We start from the raw sequence: 23,265 nt of genomic DNA on the forward strand, positions 1-23,265 counted from the left end.
GTTTGGTCTCAAGCAGGGGAAGGGAGGGCTGGGGCAGCATGACAACCCTGATCTGCCATGGCACCTCCTCACCATCAGTGAAAGGATGCAAATAACCGAAGAGACGGAGCCCATAGTTTGTCCATTTTGGTGACGCTGCTAGTTTCTTCAATGTGGTTCGTGTCTAAAGGTGGAAGAAAGAACAAAAATAATTAAATGGGATGGGATTGGGAGGTATCAGTATCAGAGGGGAGGGGACTGACAAAAGGAGAGAAGGTGAGGAGGGGCCGATGAAGGGAATAGGATGGAGGGAGGGGCAGGTGGAACTGAAGGGGATGGGAACAGCAGGAGAGGGTGCAGAATGGGCAAGGGAGGAGCAAAAGGGAAAGAAGTGCCCAGGAGCAATGTGAGGAAGATGGGAATGGGAGGAAGAGTGAAAGGTAGGCTGGGGAGGGGAGAGGAAAGGGAAGAGGCGGAGGAGAGGCAGTGAGGGTACAGTTAAGGGAAAGAAGAGGAAAGGAGGGGCAGTCTGGAGTAAAGATGCTGAGTTGTGCAGGGAAGGGGATAGGGAGTTGGCGTACACTCACATGGGGATACAGTGGGAAGTGGAGGTTTCTTCTGAGCTGCTCGATGGAGCTGCCACACCAGTCTTCAAACACATGGAGATTGACTTGACCCTGGAACTACAGGAACATAGAAGCACAAGGAGAGATTCCCATTAATGGCTGTATCCCTCTTGGCTCCTCATAACTCTGCAGCAGAGCATGTCATTTGAGGACCCTGTGCCTATCATGGGAGAGGGTGGGTAACACTTGCCATTACTCTGGGAGTCTGTCTTACAGCAACTGGCCACTTAAGGGGGGATGGGTTCAGCTCCTCCCCTGTGACCAACCAGCTGCCTCCCAGCTGAGTCTGTGGGGCCAGACGACAGAGGATAGTCTGAAGAGCACTTGATCCTTCTGGAGGCCAGCAATTGCTCAAGTGAATAGGTGACCTGGGAACAACTGTCCATGTTGGACTGAGGAACCACTTTAGATATTTTGCCAAGTTTTTATTTAATCAATACATTGCATCCTGAGGCAAGGGCCTGAATCAGAGTCCAGTGTGGCATCAATCTTTCCTGGACTGGTATGAGAGAGCATCAGCTTACACTCGCTGAAGAAAAAAGGCATGTGGATTGGCCCCTAAAAATGAGATTAAATTGAAGCATTGTCATCAGAAAAGACAGGGGCAAAAAAATTTTTTTTTAAAATGATATAGTTGGTGAGGTTTCTCTGGTGGACCCTCCTTCCTTCACCTTTCTTTGAAAGCAGCAGGAGGCAAAAATACTAGCAACAGGAGCGACTTCTGAAACAACTAGAGAAATAAGTTCCTGGAAGTCTTGCTGGTCCTGGCAAAGGTAGCACAGGCAGGCTGGGCCGTGGGTTAGTGATGTTGGGGTCAGAAGATAAATGTGAATGGGAAGCCAGAGCTGCCAGCTGGGAGGAGTCAACCTGGGTGGCCAGAGAGGTACCATTTCTGAAGGGAGAGACTGGGCAGTGTGCCAAACCTTGAGCGATGAGCAGTCTGGCTCATATCCTTAGGTAAAAGCTGCCATTTTAGACAAATTGGGACTGACTCCATAGGCATATAGTCACCAGTTCCACATTGAACTGTTTCCACTGGGACCACACCTGAATGTAGCGGCACAACAGTTGCAGGACCTTCCTACCTGTTGGTTGTGTGTCCAGAGATGAGTTCTATTGACAGAATCAGGAACCTGGCATGCTTGCAACAATTTTGGCAGGTCCTGTGTAACCGGACTTCTGAGTCAGGAGCTGACTCAACAGCCTGTCACGCAAATCCCCACCAGTACAGGTTAACTGGGATCTAAGTGGAAGACCAACTAACAAGTAGGGCCACAGCTAAAGGGCTAATGAAAGGGAGAAGCAATCCCTGCAGCTGGGAGCTGATCAATAGAGAGGAAAGAAGCCCTGGGAAGGGGTGGTGCAGAGCCTGAAGGAAGGCAGAGCTGGTTGCTGCTAGTGCTGCTCCCTGTTCCCCTCGAAGAGAGGAGCTGACTGGGACTTGTATATATGTAAATAGTACTACGGGCGGTGGCCTGACAGAACACTATAATAAACAGTGTGGTGATGAAGGTGGCCTGAGCATGGTTTGTATCTAAGGCAAGAGAGATTCCCAGGGGACCACCCTGTAACATCCTACCTGTGGGAAACCTCAAAGCTGGGCAAGGTGTTTCTGATCATCATCCATGAGTGAGGCAGTGAACAGAGGGTGGAGATGAAGGGAGCTGAAAAGCATGCCAGACCAGGAGTCTTCTTGGGAAGGCAAGAAGAGGTGATGCCTTGACCGGGGGAGACCTCTGAAGGGGAGAATGTCCTTGTTAACTCTAGCCATAGAGTTCTGGATGAGCAACCAGCCTCCAATCATTCCCACAACCTGAGGTAGCAGGGAAACCAGTAGTATATTTTTCATGAGGGAAAGCAGGGCACATCAAAAGAGTGCTCACTAATGGGGTGCTATTTCACCCAAGTGGGTTGGCTGGGATCCCCTATTAACAGCTTGTCCCCTAGCCTGTGAGCAAGGTGTATCGAGTCACAGTAGTGGAAGGGTCACCCCAAGATCTACTTTGGATGTGTGAAGATATAACAACATGTAGTGAAGGCATTACCTTTTGAGGACTGGGATCTCAGAAGTGGGTGATGGCCCTGGGAAAAACGGGGTCTGTGCACCAAGAGAAACAGTCCTCAGGCCTGAGAGTAAACAGGGGAGAACAGCACAGGTTGTTAACTGAACCATGTCAACCCCAGGCACCTGAAGCGAAGCAGGAGACTGGGGTCCTATCCCAGACTGGGGATGTAGAGGACTGGATCTATAGGCCAGCACAAACTTGGAGGTGGTGTGTGGGGCAGACATGACAGTGATGGCAGTGGTCCGGACAGCTACTGAGCAAACCAATCTAGGAGTAGATGAGAAATCGGGGGAAGAGGGTTTCTGTGGCTGACAAGAATAGGGCTGAAGTCTTTGCACAACTTAGCAGCCAACCGACTCAGATGGCAGAGTGCTTGCAAGAGCTGGAAGAAACATGCTCCTCCAGGGATAAGGTTTGGATGCAAGCCATGAAGAGAGCAGGAGCTGGTTTGCCTTGGAGTAAAAGAAGAGAACAGTGAGCAGCACCAACGCTTGCTTCAGGAGGAGGAGCTGATGAAGCTGGGCACTGAAATCCTCCTGCAGAGCCAGAGCCTGGCAGAAAAGGATGAGACATTAGAGACCCTGGAAGCTGAGTTGGCTGCTTTAGGTAATAATTGGAGATATACCAATCTCCTAGAACTAGAAGGGACCTTGAAAGGTCATTGAGTCCAGCCCTCTGCCTTCACTAGCAGGACCAATTTTTGCCCCAGATCCCTAAGTTGCCTCCTCAAGGATTGAGCTCACAACCCTGGGTTTAGCAGGCCAGTGCTCAAACCACTGAACTATCCCTCCCCCTTAGATAGAGACTGAAAAGGTAGAGACTGAACTCTGGGTGAGAGCATCGCGAGTAGAACTTATCCTGGGACCCGGCAAGGCTCTTGAGGCAAGATATGTCACAGGGTGACTGGCTCTTCTAAGGGGAAACTAACCAGCTGCCTCACAGCTGAGGCTGAGAGGCTTGGGGCCAGGGGATAGCTTGAAAAGCATCTGATCCTTATGAAGGCCAGCAAAAGCTCAGCTGAATAGGTGAACTGGAGGGAGCTGGTAGGGTGGTCCTTGGGTCAGACAAGGGGGCTGGAAGAAGTGTGGGAAAAGCCCCTGGGAGCTGTATTGGGCAGAGGCACTACTTTATTTTGATGTTTTGACCAAGTTTCTGTTTAACCAATAAAATTGTACCCTGTGGCAATGGTGTGAAATGGACTGGCTTGGCATCAATCCTTCCTGAGCTAGTGAGAGAGCCCACCAGCTTACAGTCAGTGCTCCCACTACCGCTCCTTGTGAACTGTGCTCTGTGGTCCTGTACATAAAAATAATCTCTACGCACAAGAATACACACACTTTATTCACATCCACTGCTCCTCCTACCTGGTTTCTCATCAGCACTCCACCCTCTCTAGCTGAGCAACAAATGCTCCTGTGATGAGTGCTCCACTTAGGGTGACCAGACAGCAAATGTGAAAAATTGGGAGGGGGGTGGGGGAGTGTAATAGGAGCCTATATAAAAAAGAGACCCAAAAATCGGGACTGTCCCTATAAAATTGGGACATCTGGTCACCCTAGCTCCACTAGCTCTGCCTGGGTTCAGGGTTTGCATTAGAACCAGCTATACTTCAGCCATGAGCCCATTGTCTCCTCCTTTCCTCCTCTGCTGCCTTCCCACAATGAACTCAGTACTGCCTATCAGAGGCAAGGCTACAGAAAAAAGTTTAATTCTTTAAGGTGATGCTAATTGAACTGTTCAGAATTACAGAGAGGAACAATAAAGAGGGTTCAGGGCAATGAGTTTCCTCTGGTGAAGGATTCAAAATCCTTGGAAGGATCTCACTGTTGGGTACTTGGGAATAAGCAGAGCACTATGATAGAAAGCATCTACTATAAAGGTAGCAAAGATGGAATAGATCTCTGGTTGAGGTGAACAGACAATGATACCACACAGTTATATACAGATTGTGGCCCAACAAGCTCAACGCTCTTTCTCAAGGCAGGTAAGTATTGTTATCCCATTTTACAGACAAGGAAGCTGAGGCCCAGAGAGTTTAAGTCACTTGCTCATGGTCCCACGGCAAGTCAGTGGCAGCGTCTGGAATAGAACACAATGGGTTCTGACAATGGGTGCCACTTTAACTGCTAAGTAATGTTGTCTTCTCCTTCACTCGCTGGGGAGGGAATCACACACATATCTCTGCACTGTGTGCAGCAAGCACACTGCAGTATAAAATGCCTCTTGCAGAAGAGCACCCACAGGCTGTGGAGAGACTGGGCTGTTCCTTTACTGCTCCACAGACCCTTACTTCATGGGTAATAACAGCTCTGTAGGCTCTTCTCTGGATCCAAGACCTCAAAGGGGCCATAACAGTGGCAGCTGAGACACCAGAGCAGGACTTAAGTATGGAGAGCTCACAAGACAGTGACTAGACTTGCTCAGGTTATTGTAGGTGAGACACAAAGCAGGCCAGTCATGGTACAATTCACTTCTGAAGGAAGTCAGATACTGGATTTAAAGAGGCTGGAGGACCAATAGCCCCATTTTAACTACCTTATAAGTTAAGTAAAGAGCACTCGGATTTCATGCTCCAGGGCATAAACTGATCACTGCTGAAATTACCTCACCCCTACCTATACCACTGAACAATTAAGTGCATCTTTCAGGGTGAGTTTCAGAGTAGCAGCTGTGTTAGTCTGTATCCGCAAAAAGAACAGGAGTACTTGTGGCACCTGAGAGACTAACAAATTTATTTCAGCATAAGCTTTCGTGGGCTACAGCCCACTTCTTCGGATGCATAGAATGGAACACACAGACAGGAGATATTTATACATACAGAGAACATGAAAAGGTGGAAGTACGCATACCAACAGGAAGAGTCTAATCAATTGAGATGAGCTATCATCAGCAGGAGAAAAAAAACTTTTGAAGTGATAATTGAGATGACCCATAGAAGGTGTGAGGAGAACTTAACATAGGGAAATAGATTAAATTAGTGTAATGACCCAACCATTCCCAGTCCCTGTTTAAACCTATATTAAGTTCTCCTCACACCTTCTATAGGTCATCTCAATTATCACTTCAAAAGTTTTTCTCCTGCTGATGATAGCTCATCTCAATTGATTAGACTCTTCCTGTTGGTATGCGTACTTCCACCTTTTCATGTTCTCTGTATGTATAAATATCTCCTGTCTGTGTGTTCTATTCTATGCATCTGAAGAAGTGGGCTGTAGCCCACAAAAGCTTATGCTGAAATAAATGTTAGTCTCTAAGGTGCCACAAGTACTCCTGTTCTTTTTTCAGGGTGAGGTTGACCTTTACTTTCGTTCAAAGCATCAGATGCCAGCCACTTCCAGAGAGACACCATAGCTGAAGCAACAGTCTGATCCATTGCAGCATTGTCATTATTAGGACTGTAGCAATGCCTAGAGACACCAGTCAAGGATCAGAACCCCTCTATACACAGTAAGACAGACTCTGCCCTAATTCTAGGTTATTTTAAGAAGCAACAGGTGGAGGAGAAGAACAGATGGGGGTGGAGGAGAAGAGGTCACAATAAAGTGAGTTAATCAGGATATTTGATTAGACAGAGCAGTTGTTTGATCAGGACTGCAGGAGGCAACATGAGAGACTAAGACCAGTGGCCTGATATGGCACAGCAAATACTATAGGACATATTCTTAGGGTACGTCCATACTACCCGCCCGGGTCGGCGGGTAGCGATCGACTTCTCGGAGTTCGATATATCGCGTCTCATCTAGAACGTGCTCCCGTCGACTCCGGAACTCCACCACCGTGAACGGCGGTGGCGGAGTCGACGGGGGAGCCACGGACTTCGATCCCGCGCCGTGAGGACGGGTAAGTACTTCAAACTAAGGTACTTCGAGTTCAGCTACGCTATTTGCGTAGCTGAACTTGCGTACCTTAGTTTGAACCCTCCCCCCAGCATAGACCAGGCCTTAGTAACACTGGGACCCATTCATACCACTTTGGCAGTGTAAAGGGCCCTTAATATAAATGAGAATCTGCCCCTAAGTCACTATGATCAAAGGCAGCAGAGCAGGGCTTTACAAGGTGACCTGAGGGCAGCCTCTGGTAGGCCCAGCTGTTAGGAGCTGATGGACTGGCCTCCCTTTGCTGGGCTCATGGCCACAAGAAAACATAAAGGCAAATAACAGTAATTCTTAGAACAGCAGTGCACAGGTTCAGAGTGGCATTTCCAAAGCAGCAGAGTTCAGTGGTACCAGAACTGGAGCAATCCAGTTTTACCTATGGGGAACAACAGGAGCTGCACAGACCATGTTTCTCCTGGATGTGGAGCAGAGGAACGCTATCAAACGGACAAGTGCCAGTTGCTGAAGGTGCTGCTGCAGGAGGGAAATCTGGAATTGGGCTTTAATTTTAGGTCCCTAAGAGTCATCAGCACACAGCTGCAGACTGAAACCGTATAACCCTTGTTTTCTCCCAGCCTCTCCAGCTCAGGTCACCATTCCCTCTAGGAAGTGGGTGAGAAATTACTTTGGCTGCCATTGGGGTCGGCAGAATAAAGGAATCATCGTTGGCACTTGTCACTGCATATCACAATGGCAGGCAAGTATCACAGTCATTCCCATTTTACATATGGGAACACTGAGGCAGAGAGAGGCCAACAGTCATATTTTAAGACATGGCTTCTGATTTTGGGTTCTGAGTTGAGGCATCTCAGGCCTGGTTGTCAGCGATGCTGAGCAGCCTCCATTTCCACTGACTCCAGCGAGGCTGTGGGTACTCAGTGCTTCTGAGAATCAGGCCTTAGGTGTAACAAGCTCTCACCATCAGTGGCAACTTTGGAAAACTTTGGCCTAAGTGATTTCCTAAAGGCCACACAGCAAGTCATTGACAGAGCTAGGCATAGGACCCAGGAGTCCTGACTTCCAGTCCCGTTCCCTAGCCACTGGACCATGCCCCTGCCCAGCTGTACTACCAGCCTGTTCTCACCTTTAGAAAATCCCCATACTGCTAAGGATTATTTCCCACATACCCCTGAGTCTCCTACCCAGTAGAGGACCCCTCCTGATGTGAAGTGTGGAACACTCCCTGAAGCTGCATCCTCTCTGGGCCACAATGAGGAGAGGTTGTCATAACAAGATCTTATGTGATTCCCAGTTAAGAGAGCTCCATTTGTCTCACACGTCTCTCCCCACCACCTTCCTGTCTCACTGCCTCTACCCCTCCTCCTTTTTACCACATCCATAGGCGGCGAGTTATATGGGCCCGTGGGGCCCATGCTCCAGCAATATTCCCGAAGGTGGGCCCAGCTCCACCAATATTTGGGGGCCCCAGGTCCTGTGCTTTGGGGGTCCCCGCGCCGGGGGTCGGCAATGTGGGGCGCTCTCACCTCAGGGGCAGCTCCCCCCAGCCCCGGAGAGGCCCCAGCACTGACTCGGCTCACAGCCCATTGGCCGGGAACCCCAGCCAATTGGAGCTGCAGGGGGCGGTGCCAGAGCTGCCTGGCCGCGCCTCCACAGCAGGGAGGGGGAGGGAACCACAGGCAGCGGCTCTCAGCCCTGGGTAGAGCGAGCAGCAGGGTCTGTTCCTGTCGGACTGACACAGCTGGTGAGCTATGGGGGCAGCCAGACACATGGACACAGCTGGGGGGTTGTGGGGACAGACAGACACAGCCGGGGGGGTTGTGGGGACAAACAGAGACACGGACACAGCCGGGGGGACACAGCCGGGGTTGTGGGGCAGCCAGACACACGGACACAGCCGGGGGGTTGTGGGGGCAAACAGAGACACGGACACAGCCGGGGGGGTTGTGGGGACAAACAGAGACACAGACACAGCCGGGGGGGTTGTGGGGACAAACAGAGACACAGACACAGCCGGGGGGGTTGTGGGACAGATACACACAGCCGGGGGTGGTGGGGACAGACAGACACAAGGACACAGCTGGGGGGGTTGTGGGGACAGACAGATGGAGCTGTGGGCGGGGGAAAGGAGCAGCAATGGGCACCCCGGGGCTGGCATAAAATACACAGGACAGGGGGGGCTTCCTGAGGGGACTATAGCAACACCCCCCGCAGAGCAGACCCAGGTTGCAGCTGGCTCCGCCCATCACAGCCCCCTGCCCCACAGAGACCCACACAACCCTCTGCCCCCTCGAGAGACTCCCAATGACCCCTGTGCCCCTGTCACTCCTCTCCAGAGAGCCCTCCCCTTTGTGCCAGACCACTCCCCTCCCCCACTGCCTCCCCTTCTCCAAAGCTCCCTACAATCTCCCCCTTTGCCTTCCACCCCGCAGCCCAGCCCATTCCATTGGCCGGGAGGCTCCCAGTCTATTGGCTAGCAGGGCCCATAGGAGCTGCACCTGAGGCAGGGTGCCTGCTTGCAGATGCAGACCTGCCTGGCTGTGCCTCCACAGCACAGGGAGGGGGAGCCACAGGTGAGCAAGCCCTGGTCATCATCATCACAGGCCCAGTAATTCTCTGGATATTTAATTTCACTGAGGCAAAATGTGTGCAATTTTATGGGTTGAATGATTGAATGACATAATACCCACCTGCCCGCATTGTCCATCACTAAGTCCAGTAATTTTGTCAAGTGTTTGTCGCACAACATGGTGGTGCCTACCCCTACCTTGTGCTTCAGGGGGTGATGGGGTCCAGGGCAGCCTGGGGCGTTAGCGGGGGGCCTGGCACTGGCAGCAGTGAGTGACCTGGCCCCAGCCCACTCTGCTCAACCTCGCCAGCTCCCGGCATTGCTCAGGGGCAGGGCCTTCGGGAAAGAGGTGGAGTGGGGGCGGTGTGGGAAGAGACTGGGCGGAGCAGGGTTGCTCACTGCTAGCGGCGCCAGGCACCCCGCTAACCCCCCAGGCCACCCTGGACACCACGTCCCCCTGAAGCATAAGGTAGGGGATCCATCCCCTATTGATGGGATGGATCCACTTGGGCACCACCAAAAATTATACAAACCTGCCGCCCATGACCACATCCTATGGAGGTGCTCACTCTAAACATCCCCCCCAGAATCAAAATGACTGTAGGGGGTATGGCCGGATCATTTTCACAGTGCACAGGAGGGTGGGCGCAGCAGTTGCCTGCAATAGTATTAGCAGAATTGGCACCAGCGATAAAAGGAAATTGTTCAGCGAGGATGGTTTATCGCAGGCCACTATCACCCTAAACTAGACGTCAGGCTGAAAGCAAGGGGCTCTAACTCTGGAGGCGAGAGGATCCAGGCAGTATGTGATCACTATAAAGTAGCATTTGCAGGGAAGGTGGGGAGAAGACACTCCCAGTTTCACGTGTTCAATTAGCACTGGCACATTTGAATCCCTGGTTTTAAGGCTTAAATATTTCCACTTATTCCAGCAAGGAGTTTCAGGTTATCAGCATCCAGCCCCACCTGGAAAAACTACCTCAAGGAAGAGGCGGGTTCAGACACAGCAAAATTTCCTCCTCGCGGCCTGTCTTCCTCTATTCTGAAAGCACCACACTAGGGGCTCACCACAAAATAACACTTCCGTCTAAAGTGACAATGCCTGGGGAAGAAAGGCTAAAAGGGAGCAGAGATGAGAGACTCACATAAAGCACTGCTACACACACAACCAGAAGCAAGGTAAAGGGACACAGGGGCAGGGTTACAACCCTGGAGAGGTGACTCCCTAGATTGTAACTGGAGCAGGAGGGAAGGAAAGGCCTTGCCTAATTTAATCTTCGATGGCTTGGTGTTTCAGGGGCAAATGAGCTGCTTACAATCCAAAGAATGCACAGCCCTGGGGAAGATAAACTGGACAAAAAGAGGGTCTGAGCCAGGGAAGAATGGAGACATTGTGCTGCCGATTAGAAATTCTGTAAGACGAGTTTATAAGACTCTTCTGTCTTCTCACAGCAGCCCTGGCCCCTCCTCTCGCCTCCATGAGCTCCCTTGACTGGGTGACATTCAGGAGCGAGCAGCTGGATGTTGCTGCAGTGTCTTCTGAAATGCAAGGGGGGGGGGGGAAATCCCTCCCCCTCTGCACTGCACTGCTGCAAGGTTACTCAAACCCCTTTAATTATTCAAGTTTGTCAGCAATATACATCACCTGTTCAAACAAAGCCTGGCTTCATGACCTGTAGGAATGGCCCCTTCCTCCCCCCAGCACAGGAATCAGGCTGCAATTATGTTCTTATAGATGTTGTAGAGGGGACACAATAGGATCATAGATATCATGTAATTAATTTGTGCAGAGTTAAGCCTCTAAAACTGTCAACAGGTGCTTAACAGTAAAGCAAGCAGCTCTCTAGTCCTATCTGTTCCCTCAGTGGCTGTGTTATACCAGGCACAGTGTAAACAGTAACACTGGAGTAACTCAGATGACTTCAGTGACACATTTACACAGGTGTAACGAGTAGCTAGATTTGACCCTTTGGGTACAGGGACTGTGTCATGACAAACACAAGGGCAGAAAATATAGACAAGGACTGGGAATTGGTGAGAGAGGCCCTCACAGTTAGGTGAGCAGAGCAGGAGGAACCTTATGGGTGTGGGGGAGGACAACTGAATTGCCCACCCTCCAATTTGATTATTGTATCCACCAGTTTTGTCTTGTCAGATACTGGTTAACCAGCACTGCTGGGGCACCAGCCCCACTGCTGGACATGCTGGGCTGGGCTAGTTCAGTTGACCCTTCCTTGGCTGCAAGCATAAAGGCTGCAAGCCTACCCTGTCTGGGGCAGACTGGTCTGGGACAGGGAGAGAGCTGGCCGAGAGGAAGGGAGGACCAGGAGAGGAGGCGCCAGGGGAGAGACCCGGGACAGGAGGCCGAGAGACGCGGCCGAGGACCGGGGAGGGGGGGCCGGCCAGCCGCGGACGACCGGGCGGACGGAGAGGGGGGGAGGGGGGGACTTTAGGGTAGGACGACCGAAACCGGCAGCGGGCTGGCGTGCAGCGGCGCCCGGGTGAAGGGGCGGAGAGCAAGAGCCGGAGCCCTGCGCTGGGGTCGGCATCGGGAGAGAGGCCGCGGGAGAAGAGGAGAGGGACCCCCCCCTACCCACCCCACCCGGTCCCCCCCCGGAGAGGAGGGGGGGGGGCCCGCCCTACCCGCCCGCCGCCCCCCCCGCCCCCAGGGGGGCTGTCGGGCGCGCGCGCCCGGGCCCACCGCCGCCGCCCCGGGGGGGGCGGACTCCCGCCGCCGGCCCACCCGCCACCCTCCCCCGGCGGGCGGGCGACCCCCCCACCCTCGCCGGGGGCCCCCCCCCCGGCGGCCGGCTCAGGGCCGCGCCGCCAGGCCCCCCCCCCCCCGGCGCACCCCCGGCCGCGCCGGCCGCTTCGCCGCGCCGCGGGCGGGCGGCGCCGAACGGAGCGCGCGCCGGACTCGCAGGGCGGCCCCACCCCCCACCCCCCGGGGGGGAGTGGCCCCGGCGGCGGCCCCTCGCCGGGCTCCGCGGGGCGCGGCTGCGAGGCCGCCACCCCGCGCGCGACCCGGCGGAGACGCGCCCGACCCGCACCGCTAGGCCCGACCTACTTAGGAGGGGTGTCCGTGAGACTCTGGCCGTGAAGCCGCGATACGCCCCGCTAGGAGGGACCGAAAGACAAGCGAGTGGTGCAGTGCTAGGCCCCACCCCGCCCCTGCCGCGAGGGGGCGCTGGGGCACCTGGCCCATCACAGATACCTAGAGACTGAAAGCCCTTTGGGGCAGGGACTGTCTTTGTTAGGTGCATGTACAGTGCCTACACTATGGGGGCCAATCCATGATTGGGGCTCTCTAGGAACTACTACAATAATATTAACAATAATCGTGTCCCTCCCTAACCAAACCTTGCTCTTCCTCTACAGCGCTATCAGAGCAGCCTTGCTACACAGCAGAGCATGGTTTTTACAGAGGGCCATACAGAGAATGACACAGGATGTCCTGGTCCCAGGACCTCACCAGCCATTGGTGGGGTGCTGCCCTAACCCAGGCAGAGGCTCTCTCCCTTTGCTTTGCATGGTGCAGCATCGCTGGGGGCTCTCTACTTGTTTCCTATTTGGCAGCATTGCAGGAGGAGAAGGTTTATGCCCTTGCTCTGTGCTTTGCCTGGCACAGCACTGCACAGGGGAGTGAAATTGTCTCATGTCCGGCACGATGATGGTTGGCACTTGCCCTGCTTGTGGTGTCCTGCCTCTCCAGAGTACAACGCACATGCCACAGTCACACTTCTGTTACTGCAAACATGCCGAGCAATGGGTCTTCCTAAAACAAATCACATGGGCACCAAAGCCGTCACCAGAGACAAGCATGCTTCACATTGTTCTAAGCAATCGCTGGGAATTAGAGTCAACGAGCAAAACCCTATGCTGGCCAGGGAGGCACAAATGCCCATTACTGATGCTGTGGGAGAGGAGAGAAGAGAAGTTAGATATACCTTGTGCATAGCAGCAATACCAACCGTGACATCCTGATGCCATTCCGACAGTAGCTGCTCATGAGACACGCAGCCCTGAGGCAGGGCAAAGTGCCAGGCACACAACCTACTACTGGGACAATGCCATGCAGGGGAAGGACTACATCAGACTCAAGCTGTCACCAGTCACCATAGCAGTTGCCTGCACAGCAGAACATAGTAATGATCCATCTTCTAGACTGGTTTTCTGTAGCGGACAGTGGCCACTACTGGATGCTTCAAGGAGAGAGAGAGTGTGTGTGTGTGTGTGTGTGTGGTTGGGGGGGGGGGGGGTTCAGCTTTTGGAACTTGCTAAGTTAGCAAAACACCCAGTGGTTGGTGCTTCTCTCATTATCAACTTGCTGCATTGCTCCATTATCTGAAGAGAATTAGTACAATAAGGGGACAGTGGAGGGAAGAGTAAATGAGGCATTAAAAAAACAAAGGAAATATTTACTCAGGTTCTTAAAGGTCACCTGAGAAGGTCTCTGCTCACCAGAAGGGTCAGTGAAGTGACGAGACCTCTATGAACAAGATACAGGGATTGGATAACAGGCAAGTACCAGAACAATAGCGCAGTGTGAGGCACTTACATGCCACAGTCATGTATTTGCCTGTTGAATTCTTTGTACTATTTCTCAGCTCCGAATAAACATCACCTTTAAGGGGGAAGCAATTTGGCTGCTTTCCAGAGGCTGAAGGTGGATTCCTGGTGCCTTGGTGGCTGGGTCAGAAGCCAAATCTCCAGGAATCTAGGGATTCCTGTCTTTCCAGATTTTTTCTTTGGTCTGCAGAACCAAAGCTTTCATTAAACAAGGATAGGGGTGGGAGACACTGGACTCCCAGAGAAGCAGAGGTCTCTAGTTACAATCCTCTAATAGGAAATGGTTCCAGAAAACACCAACCTCTGGGATCCAAGGGACGGAGATTTCCCCGGCTGGATAAATAGACCTATTCCTTGCACCTCTTTGCTGCTCTTGGTTCTAAGAGACATGGAGATAAAAGAAAAATAAACAATCTTATAAGTGACTGATCACATACACACAAGGTTGAAAAGCTTTCACAAGTCCATGTGAGCATGGGTACTGAACTCGGGGGGCAGGAGGTGCTGACACGCTCTGGCTTGAGTGGTTTCTATCATATACAGCGTTTACAGTTTGGTTCAATGGCTCTCAGCACCCCCACTATACAAATTGTTCCAGGACCCCTGCATATGAGCAAACAGCAAGTACCCAGCAGCTTCTAAAAGGCCACATCTTTAACTCCCATCTTTAAGGTGGGAAAATGTCCTCGCAGCCCAGGGAATTTTTTAAGACTGAATTTTTCCAATCCTGAATCAGATTGAAAAGTTGGTTTATGCAAATTTGCAATTTCAACAACCATGGGGAGGGGAGGGGTATATTGGTGTGGGTCAGCTGAACATTTCATTTTGATTTTGACCTTTTAAATTTTGTTTGTTTTTACTATAATTAGCTTAAATTTCTAAACAGTCATTTTGAAACAGGGGTGGCTCCAGGCCCCAGCATGCCAAGGCCCCAGAAGCTGCGGGACCAGCGGACCCTCCGCAGGCACGCCTGTGGGAGGTCCACCGGAGCCGCGGGACCGGCGAGTGGCAGAGCGCCCCCCGTGGCATGACGCCATGCTTGGAGCGGTGAAATATCTAGAGCCACCCCTGTTTTGAAAGCCCCCCTGCACCAAAAAGGGATTTTTTTTATACAATATTGCATTTTTTCCCCTCCCAAAACTTGTCAAAGTGAGAAATTCATCAAAACTGATTTTTTCCCCATGAAACAGTTTTGGTTTTGACAAATCAGCATTTTCCCAATGGAAAAAACATTGTCAAAAAATTCCTGACCAGTCACAGGTGTAGTGAAACATAAGCACTCTCTGCCTTTGGGACTGATGACTAAGGGTTTGTCTACACTACAGAGTTTTGTCGGCAAAAGTTTTGTTGACCATCAAAAAGCGCTGTAAGAAAATCGGTACTGCATGTTCACACTTCACTCCCGCTGTCTGCAGAGTGTGCCCACACTTGGGGCACTAACATCGACACTGAGAGCTGTGCACTGTTGATAGCTATTCCACAAGTTCAGCTCGACACCTTCTACTGCTAGGTCTTGTGGAAAGGTGAAGTGGATTGCAGCACATCATGGGTCTAGGCTCAACATCCCATGATGCATTACTTTCCTTCCAAGCATTCCAGGTGCTTCTGTCTTTGGTCTGTGGCATTTTTCAGCGGCCCTTGTTTGCTGTTCGTCCCACCATCTCTGTGTGAATGGATGGATCCTGCACTGCGCTCCAATGCTCTTCTGTCATTAACACATCACGGATGGAAGTGCAGTTTATTGTGAAGTTCCTAACTCAACAGGATTCACAGTTGCCTGATGTGCTGTCTGACATGGATAGGAGCAACATTAGATTACTTTTGGCATTCATGGAACAGTTGCACATGGTGGGATTGTATTGTCATGCAGGTCTGGGATGACAAGCTGTGGCTATCCTCCTGGAACTGTGTGCAGAGCTCACCCCAGCTCTGTGGCGCAAGGACACCAAAATGAGAGCTGCCCTCTCAGTGGAGAAGCACGTGGTGATTGCATGTGGAATCTGGTGACTCCAGACTGCTACCAGTCAGTCACAAATCAGTTTGGAGTCAGGAAGTCAATCATTGGGGATGAGTTAAAGCAAGTGTGCAAGTCTATTAATCACATCCTGCTACGAAGGACTGTGACTCTTGGCAATGTGTGTGACATAGTGGATGGCTTTTCAGAAATGGGTTTCCCTAACTACGGAGGGGCAACAGATGGCACACATATTCCAATTTTGGCACTGGACCACTTTACAATGGAGTACATCAATAGGAATGGGTACTTCTCCATGGTGATGCAGGCACTTGTGGATCACCACAGGCGTTTCACTGACATCAAGGGTAGGTGTGGGTCCGGAAAGGTGCATGACGACGTATCTTCAGGAACATTGGTCTGTACAGAAAGCTGCAAGTGAGGACTTTTTTTCCAGACCAGAAGATTAAAGTGGGGAATGTTGAAATGCCCATAGTGATCCTGGAAGACCCAGCATACCTGTTAATGCCATGGCTCATGAAACCTTACATGGGAAACCTAGACAGCAGTAAGGAGCGGTTCACCAACAGGCTGAGTAGATGCAGGATGACCATGGAATGTGCATTTGGCAGATTAAAGGCGCACTGGCAATGCCTTTACGGCAGGTTAGATCTCAGTGAGGATAATATTCCCATGTGTCACAGCCCTGTGCTGTATGTTGCACAATATTTGTGAAGGTAAGGGTGAAAAGTTTGCTCAGGGGTGCACTGTTGAGGCTGAATTTGAGCAGCCACATACCAGGGCTATTAGAGGGGCACAAGGGGTGGGGGGGGGAGCAATTGGAATCAGGGAGGCTTTGAGGCAACACTCTGAAAATGAGAACCAGTAATGTATATTACTATACTTGGGAATGCAATGCTTAATTAAATTGAGTTTTCCTAGGAAGTATTTGTGATTTTTGTGGCCTAGGATTCCAGTTAACAAATGATTAAACTGCTTGTGTATGTCTTGCTGCTGCCTGCTATCATATTTTTCAGGAAACAAATAAAGATTACTTATCATTCAAAAACTTTGCTTTTATTGCACAGAAACCACCACTACCACCACCACACACATGTTTGTTGGGAAAGGAGGTACCAAGGAAGGGCTGACTTTCAGAGCTGTGCATAAGTCCAGCTATCATTTGAAAAAGTGTCCATGGGGTGGAACGAACAGGAAAGCGAGAAGTCCAGGAAAGCAGAAAGGAATGCTCAGGTGGAGTTTGGGGAAGACATGGGAAAGAGTTCTGAATGTGCTGAAGGGGAGGGTAGGCATGCATCTGCTCAGTCTATAGTGTTATGAGGGACTTCAGCATCTTAGTTTGCTCCTCCACAACTTTAATCATCCTCTTAGTAGTGTCCTTAACAAGGCCTAATTTTTTTCTTCGGTCCTGCCTTTTGACTTCCCTCCACTCCATGCGTTCCCTCTTTTCTGCATCTGAGTATTGCAGCAGCTCTCAGAATGTCCCCCTTGCTCCATCTCGGGCATTTACTTAACTGGTGGAGGCGCTTTGCTGGTGTGTACGGGGTGCCTCTGGAGGCCACATCTGCAGAAGCACAAGGAATAATACACAGAAGCATGATTGTTAAGTACATGCACAGCATGGAAACAGTACAGTAAAATACACCTCTAACAACATACCAATCACTTTCTCACTGACCCTTGACAAGCACACATGTTGGTGAACACCCCAAGCTTGGTGAGTTTACCCTGCGACAGAAGGCATTCTACATGGGGAGAAAAGCAATATGAAAGGGTTAATAGGCAGTTGCCTAGGACAATATTCTAAATTTTCCCACCCTTTTCCACAGGCAGGGGTCATTGTACCAGATATCTCACTCCTGAGGGTATGCAAGGAAGCAAGGGTGCATTTAGTGCACAGTTGCGGCTTCCGACCCAGTCCCTATTCTGCTCATCTGTGTGCCGCTTTGGTCCCTGTGCAAGTGATTGCAGAATGGCATGGCAAAGTTTCCTTCAGTGGGGGAAGGAACAAAGCAGCTCTGCCAAGGAACCTTTGGCAGAGGATTGCTGGGTACCTCCAGGAAACCTAACTAGAGATCTCTCTGGAGGATTCCTGTGAAATCTCAGTGTGCATCAATACCCTGTTCCACTGTACTTCTTAGCTGCTCAAGGAAATGTCCAGCACACAGAAACACAGCCAGCCTTGTACATTTTTATGCCCTCAACCCACCTCTGCACTTCACAAAGCAAAGCCACTTACCAGGCGTCTCCTCTCTTGCTTCTTGCTCACTGGAGTGCGACTGCCAAGACTGGCTAGACACCTCCAGAGTGGAGAACAGCTCCTGACCGGACACACCACCGGGCAACCCCGCAGTGGGCTCCACATCATTGTCTAATTCCGCCTCTTCTTCAATGACTTCGTCCTTTGGGCTAGGCCCACTTTCCGCCAGCTCTGGGATCACTGAAGTATCCATGGGGCTCTTGGCACTGGAGGTGGGGTCGCCACCGAGGATAGCATCCAGCTCCTTATAGAAATGGCAGGTCCTTGGTGCACACTGGAGTGACAGTTTGCCTCCCTTGCCTTCTGGTACGCCTGCCTCAGCTCCTTGATCTTTGCTCTGCACTGCACCATGTCCTGATCATAGATCTTTTCGCACAAGCCTCAAGAAATCTGCCCATAAGTATTGAAATTCCTACGGCTGGAGTGCAGCTGGGACTGCACCGTGTCCTCTCCCCATATACTGATCAGATCCAGCAGCTCTCCAGTGGTCCAAGCGGGAGAGTGTCTGCTGTGTGGAACCGTCATGGTCAGCTGGGAAGGTGCGATGTGAGCTCTCCACGCCGAGCAAACAAAGCAAAATTCCCGGGGCTTTAAAGGGCAAGGGGCAGATGGTTGTTTACCTGGCTGCAGGGCAGCAGAATTGGAACTGGTGACCAGAGTGGTCAAGATGGGCATTGTGGGACACCTTCTGGAGGCCAATTAAAGCGATAAAATCACTGGCGCTTTGTCGACAAAACTTTTGCACAAAAAGCCTTATGTACCTCGTTGAGGTGGTTTTATTTTGTTGCCAAACCTAAAGAATTTTGTTGCCAAAAGTGGCATTGCAGCGTGTACACTTTCACTCTTTTGCTGCCAAAAGCTGCCTTTTGCCAACAAAACTGTGTAGTGTAGACAAGGCATAAGCTAATTAAATCTATTTTTTCATGTCTCAATATCAGTGACATCATAACAAATTTTGAAAAGCCTTCACGATCCATCACTAACTTCGAGCACTCAGCAGCTGACCTTACAGTGATCTGCCGCACATCATCCATCCATCTCCTTGCTGATCATGCCGTACTACGATGACCCTCCACCATTCCTTCCATAATAACTTTCTCAAGGTTATTTCCATCTCTATGCCTAATGTGACCAAAATATAGAAGTTTGAGTGTGTTGATTTCCAACACCATGGTCTGCTTCTCTCCAATAATATTTCTAGATTAGTGCAGGCTAGTTATGTAGTCTCTACTCTCACTCATGTCAGCTGAGGGACCCAAGTCACCCTAATAACTCCCTTTGTCCCCTTCACAAACTTTGAGCTTGTAGCGGGGTGGTCCCCTGCTCCTGCCCAGAAGGGCTTAAAACAGCCCTGGCAGAGGGCTGGGGCAAGGAAAAAGCTGGGCTGAGTGGGGAAGTGGCCGCAGCTGGGCCATGCCCCAAATCGGGCCACAGCTGGCCTGTATAAAAAGTCTGTGAGCCAGAGGCCCAAGAGAATTCTCTCTCTCCCTCCAGGCTGGGAGAGAGCAGGGCCTGGCTGCCAGCAGGAAGGGTACTGGGAGTGAAGCAGGGCTGGGGAGAACCAGCAGAGCCGGGGAGCTCCAGGCTGGCAACTCCCCAGGCTGCAGGGCCTGGTCCAAGGCCTATAGAGGTACTGGGAGGCAGAGGAAGGCAGCAGGTCCGAACCCCCTTGCCTATGATGAGTGGCTTTTACACTGCAGTCTGCCCCAGGGAGCGGGGGCTTGGTGATGACTGGCAGTAGCCCAGACTGAGGCAAGGTGGGGAATAGAGGGCTGGGGGTTCCCCAGAGAGGGGAGACCCATACAGACTGGTGGGGGTGTTGCCAGGGGGCAGCTGCAGGGTAAAGGGGCACCGGGGTCTGGGAGGGGCACGGGGCCAGCGACAAATGGGATAGCCGCCTGCAGAGGGTGCTCCGAAGGCTGAAAGAGCTAATTCCCTGAGACGACCAGCAGGAGGCGCTGCAGGGGTGAGTCCTGCACCTCTACAGAGCTGTAAATTAATTAACATCTGTTTATTCTTCAGTGCTTTGATCAATCTCTAACACTTCCTTTGGAAGACTATTCCTTTGTGGGATACATCTCACCATTCATTACAAGCTTTTCCCTAGCAGCGATGGGGGTGTACCAACCCTGCAGTGCCTGACCAATCACTGTGGGCACAGGAGACCACACCCCGTCGCCCCTGCTGTGCATGCTCCAGGTGGAAGGGACAGATAAAGGGAGGCAGGCCAGCTCAGTCTGGGCTGGCTGAGGAGGAGGAAGGGTGTGTGCTGCAGGCTCCTGCAACTTTCCAAGCGGTAGGAACCATGGACCTGGACTATGCTGAGCATGACCAGCTGACCGCAGAAACTGATTGGGATGCTGAGCCACTGCCAGCCGAGGAGATGCCCGAAATGCACCTTGCTGAGGAAGTGACCCAAGGAATGTAATAGAAGCTGATGCTTAAACCCTTAATGGGGAATTTCCCAACTCTATAGGGCCCTGGATCAGAACCCGGTAGAGTAGGGTAGGCCAAGGTTCCCCTACCTCCCACACCCACCCCTGCCACTAGGCATGGTTAGTGTTTGCTGGCTCTGCCCCACCCAGGGGCTGCAGACTGATTGTTTGCTCAGCCCCACCAGGGGTCCTGAGCCCTCCTTACTGCAATTGCCTGATCTCACAGGGACACCCGACACTTGTGTGGTGGGGTGTACCAACCCGGCACTGGGCCAATGGGGGAGGCCCTGCTCGAACACGCAGGACCCCACACGACACTAGCTTTTAGCCTAAGTTCTCCTTTTCTTAATTTCATCTCCTCATTCTTAGTCATCCCTCCATTGTATTGATGTAAATCCAACATAACTCCATTGACTGCAGTGGAGTTGTTCTGTATTTACATTGGTGTAAATGAGATCAGAATTTGGTCCATGGCCTGCTCTCGTTCTGTGCATGAAGGAGTTGGGATCTGCCATGCAGATCTAGAGGGAGAATTTTCCCCTGAATGTTTAAGACGACCCCCGAGCCTCCTTACCTGGTGTACTGGCTTCTGAGGATAGTAAAACTGAAGGTTTGGGTCTACAGCAGGGATGTTCCTGTTTGCCAGGGCTTTAGCCAGTTCCCTCCAGCTCCCATATCCTGCAAAGAGGAGGGGAAAAGAGATGTCAAAACCCACCTCAAAGAAAAAGAAGAAACAACAGTGATGACTTCAGGTTGCATCCTCTCCTTCTGGGGTTTTACAGTAATGGGAGCCTAAACCTCCCTCTTCCCCCGGAAATATTCAGCTTGGCCGGTCAGTGACACAACTCCTGTTCTGTTATTGTCCAGCACCTTTCATTCAAGGTGCTCAAAGTGCTGCACAAAAAGTTAACAAATTAAGTCTACCAGGACCCCGCTATTGAAGCCAGGCCTTCCAGCTCCTTAGGTGGCTTCCTTAGCCACTGAACCATCGCGATACATTGAACCAGTGCCCTAACCAACAGCTTTAGTGCTCAAGGCTTACAGGCCCACAGCAGCCATACCACAGGCCCCTGATTGGATGGACAGGCTGCACTCTCATTAGATACCTAGGCTATATAAAGGCCCCAACAGCAAGAGGACCATTGCCTGCCGGTTGTTCCCTAGACCCCCTTGCCCTGCTGCCTCACCTGACCCTACCTTGCTGCTTTGCCTGACCTCGCCTCCCCAATCCAATGAACCAGCCCCTTGGGTTGGATCGTCTGGCTACTGATGCCTGAGAAAACTCTGACTGTTGCCCCAGATTGCTTCTGATATGAATTGACCTGCTGGCTACCTGACCATTGGCACATACTTGAGTACTGCTCCAGACTGTTCCCAATCCTGCCTCAGCCACCAGGCATTACAGTTTGCTCAGACCACTTCCGTTTCCTCCTAGACTCATCTTACCTGAAAGGGGTATGGAACTCACAGGTACGGCCAGGGGCGCTGGAACAATGTGTATAGTGGGGGTGCTGAGAGCCATTGAACCAAACTGTAAACCTTCTATATGATGGAAACCACTTCAAACCAGGGGGTGCAGCAGCATCTCTAGTTCCAGCACCTATGGGTATTGTGCCACAGGGGCCACTGAGCCTGCAGGAGCAGACCGCTCACCTACAGGTGGAAAACCAAGCCTTACACGTCACAGTGGACCAGCTTCAGGCAGAAAAATGCACCCTGCAAGAACAGATCACAGGGCCACAGGTGGGAACATCTCCCACAGCCCCACAGTACTGTTACCAGAGCTCTACAATGGGACCCTTAGCAAATTTGGGGGCTCCATTTCCTGCCATGGCCCAATGCCTACCAGATGGACCAGGCAAAGGTGGGACTAGTCATGATTTTCTAATAGGTGAGGGTCTGGACAGGGTGACTGCTCTGCTAGAGCACCTATGCCTACCCCTACCCCTCTGCTAGAGGCCTACACCTTCCTGAGGGCCATTATGACAATCTTCAATGACCCACACCAAGCTCACACTGCAGAGGCAGCCCTACAGAGACTCCATCAGGCCTTGGGGTCAGCTGCAACAGATGCCGCCTGCTTCTGATTCCTGGCGGCAGATAGGGCTTGGAATGAGGCGGCCCAGCCACACCAATTCTGTCTTGCTCTCAGCAAAGAAATAAAAGATGAGCTTGCCTGCGTGGAGCCTCCCACTGATGCAGATTCATTTATTAAGCTGGGCCTCCAAATCGACACCAGACTTAGGGAATGGCATCTCGAAAGGAAAGGGATTCCACCCTGCATCCAGGCACTGCCCACAACCCTGGCAAAGGCCCCCCACCCAAGCCCACATAGGTGGACAGGGTATGGACCTGGCTGGACCAATGGTGAGAGTACTTGTGCTTCTACTGTCGTGGCAATGACCCCATGGTGTTCGTCTCTCTCGCTATGTCCCTGAACTATGTGGTTCCAGTAAACAACCATGCCCAGCCTTGGTAAGGGGGTCAAGCCTGAGCAACATCAAGAAAACTCCCCTAAGTCCCCTCCAGCAACCCATTCTGGCTGCCTGGCCCAACATATTGAAAGTGTACCTGCACCTACAACTCCAGTTATGACTCTGGCTTCGGGACTCTGGACAGATACTTTGGCCCCAGTGTCAGTCAGGGCCATCTGTGAGGGTGATAACTTAATGGACACTATCTTGGCTCATGTACTCAGCCTATCCAAACAACCTAAGATGCCCCTGATTTAGTTGAGACAGTTGATGGATCACTGCTCACCTCCAGCCTCATCAGTCAGAAAACTATAGTTTTGGAGGTGATGGTTAGGGAGCACTATGAGCTTCTCCAATTTAGCCTGATCTGGTCCCCACAGTTCCCTTTGATATTCAGAATCTCCTAGCTAGAGAAATGTGACCCATATATCTCCTGGTGTCAGCAAACCATTACATTTAATTCTAAGTTTTGCCAGGAC

The 23,265-nt window shown here is 51.5% G+C and overlaps 1 protein-coding gene across 2 annotated transcripts in view; it reads right to left on the reverse strand.

Moving 5' to 3' along the window:
* The window catches only part of B4GALNT3 (beta-1,4-N-acetyl-galactosaminyltransferase 3), a 108,271-nt gene that overhangs the window by 22,028 nt on the left and 62,978 nt on the right, over positions 1–23,265 (reverse strand). For both annotated transcript variants that reach the window (XM_039520530.1, XM_039520531.1), the window contains exons 2-5: positions 20,887–20,990; positions 13,944–14,021; positions 567–662; positions 73–163 (exon numbers count right to left, since the gene is read on the reverse strand). In XM_039520530.1, the coding sequence (XP_039376464.1) occupies positions 73–163; positions 567–662; positions 13,944–14,021; positions 20,887–20,990 (369 nt within the window). The remainder of the gene's footprint in view (positions 1–72; positions 164–566; positions 663–13,943; positions 14,022–20,886; positions 20,991–23,265) is intronic.

This window comes from Mauremys reevesii, linkage group 1, assembly GCF_016161935.1.
Source record: "Mauremys reevesii isolate NIE-2019 linkage group 1, ASM1616193v1, whole genome shotgun sequence".
Lineage (NCBI taxonomy): Eukaryota > Metazoa > Chordata > Testudines > Geoemydidae > Mauremys > Mauremys reevesii.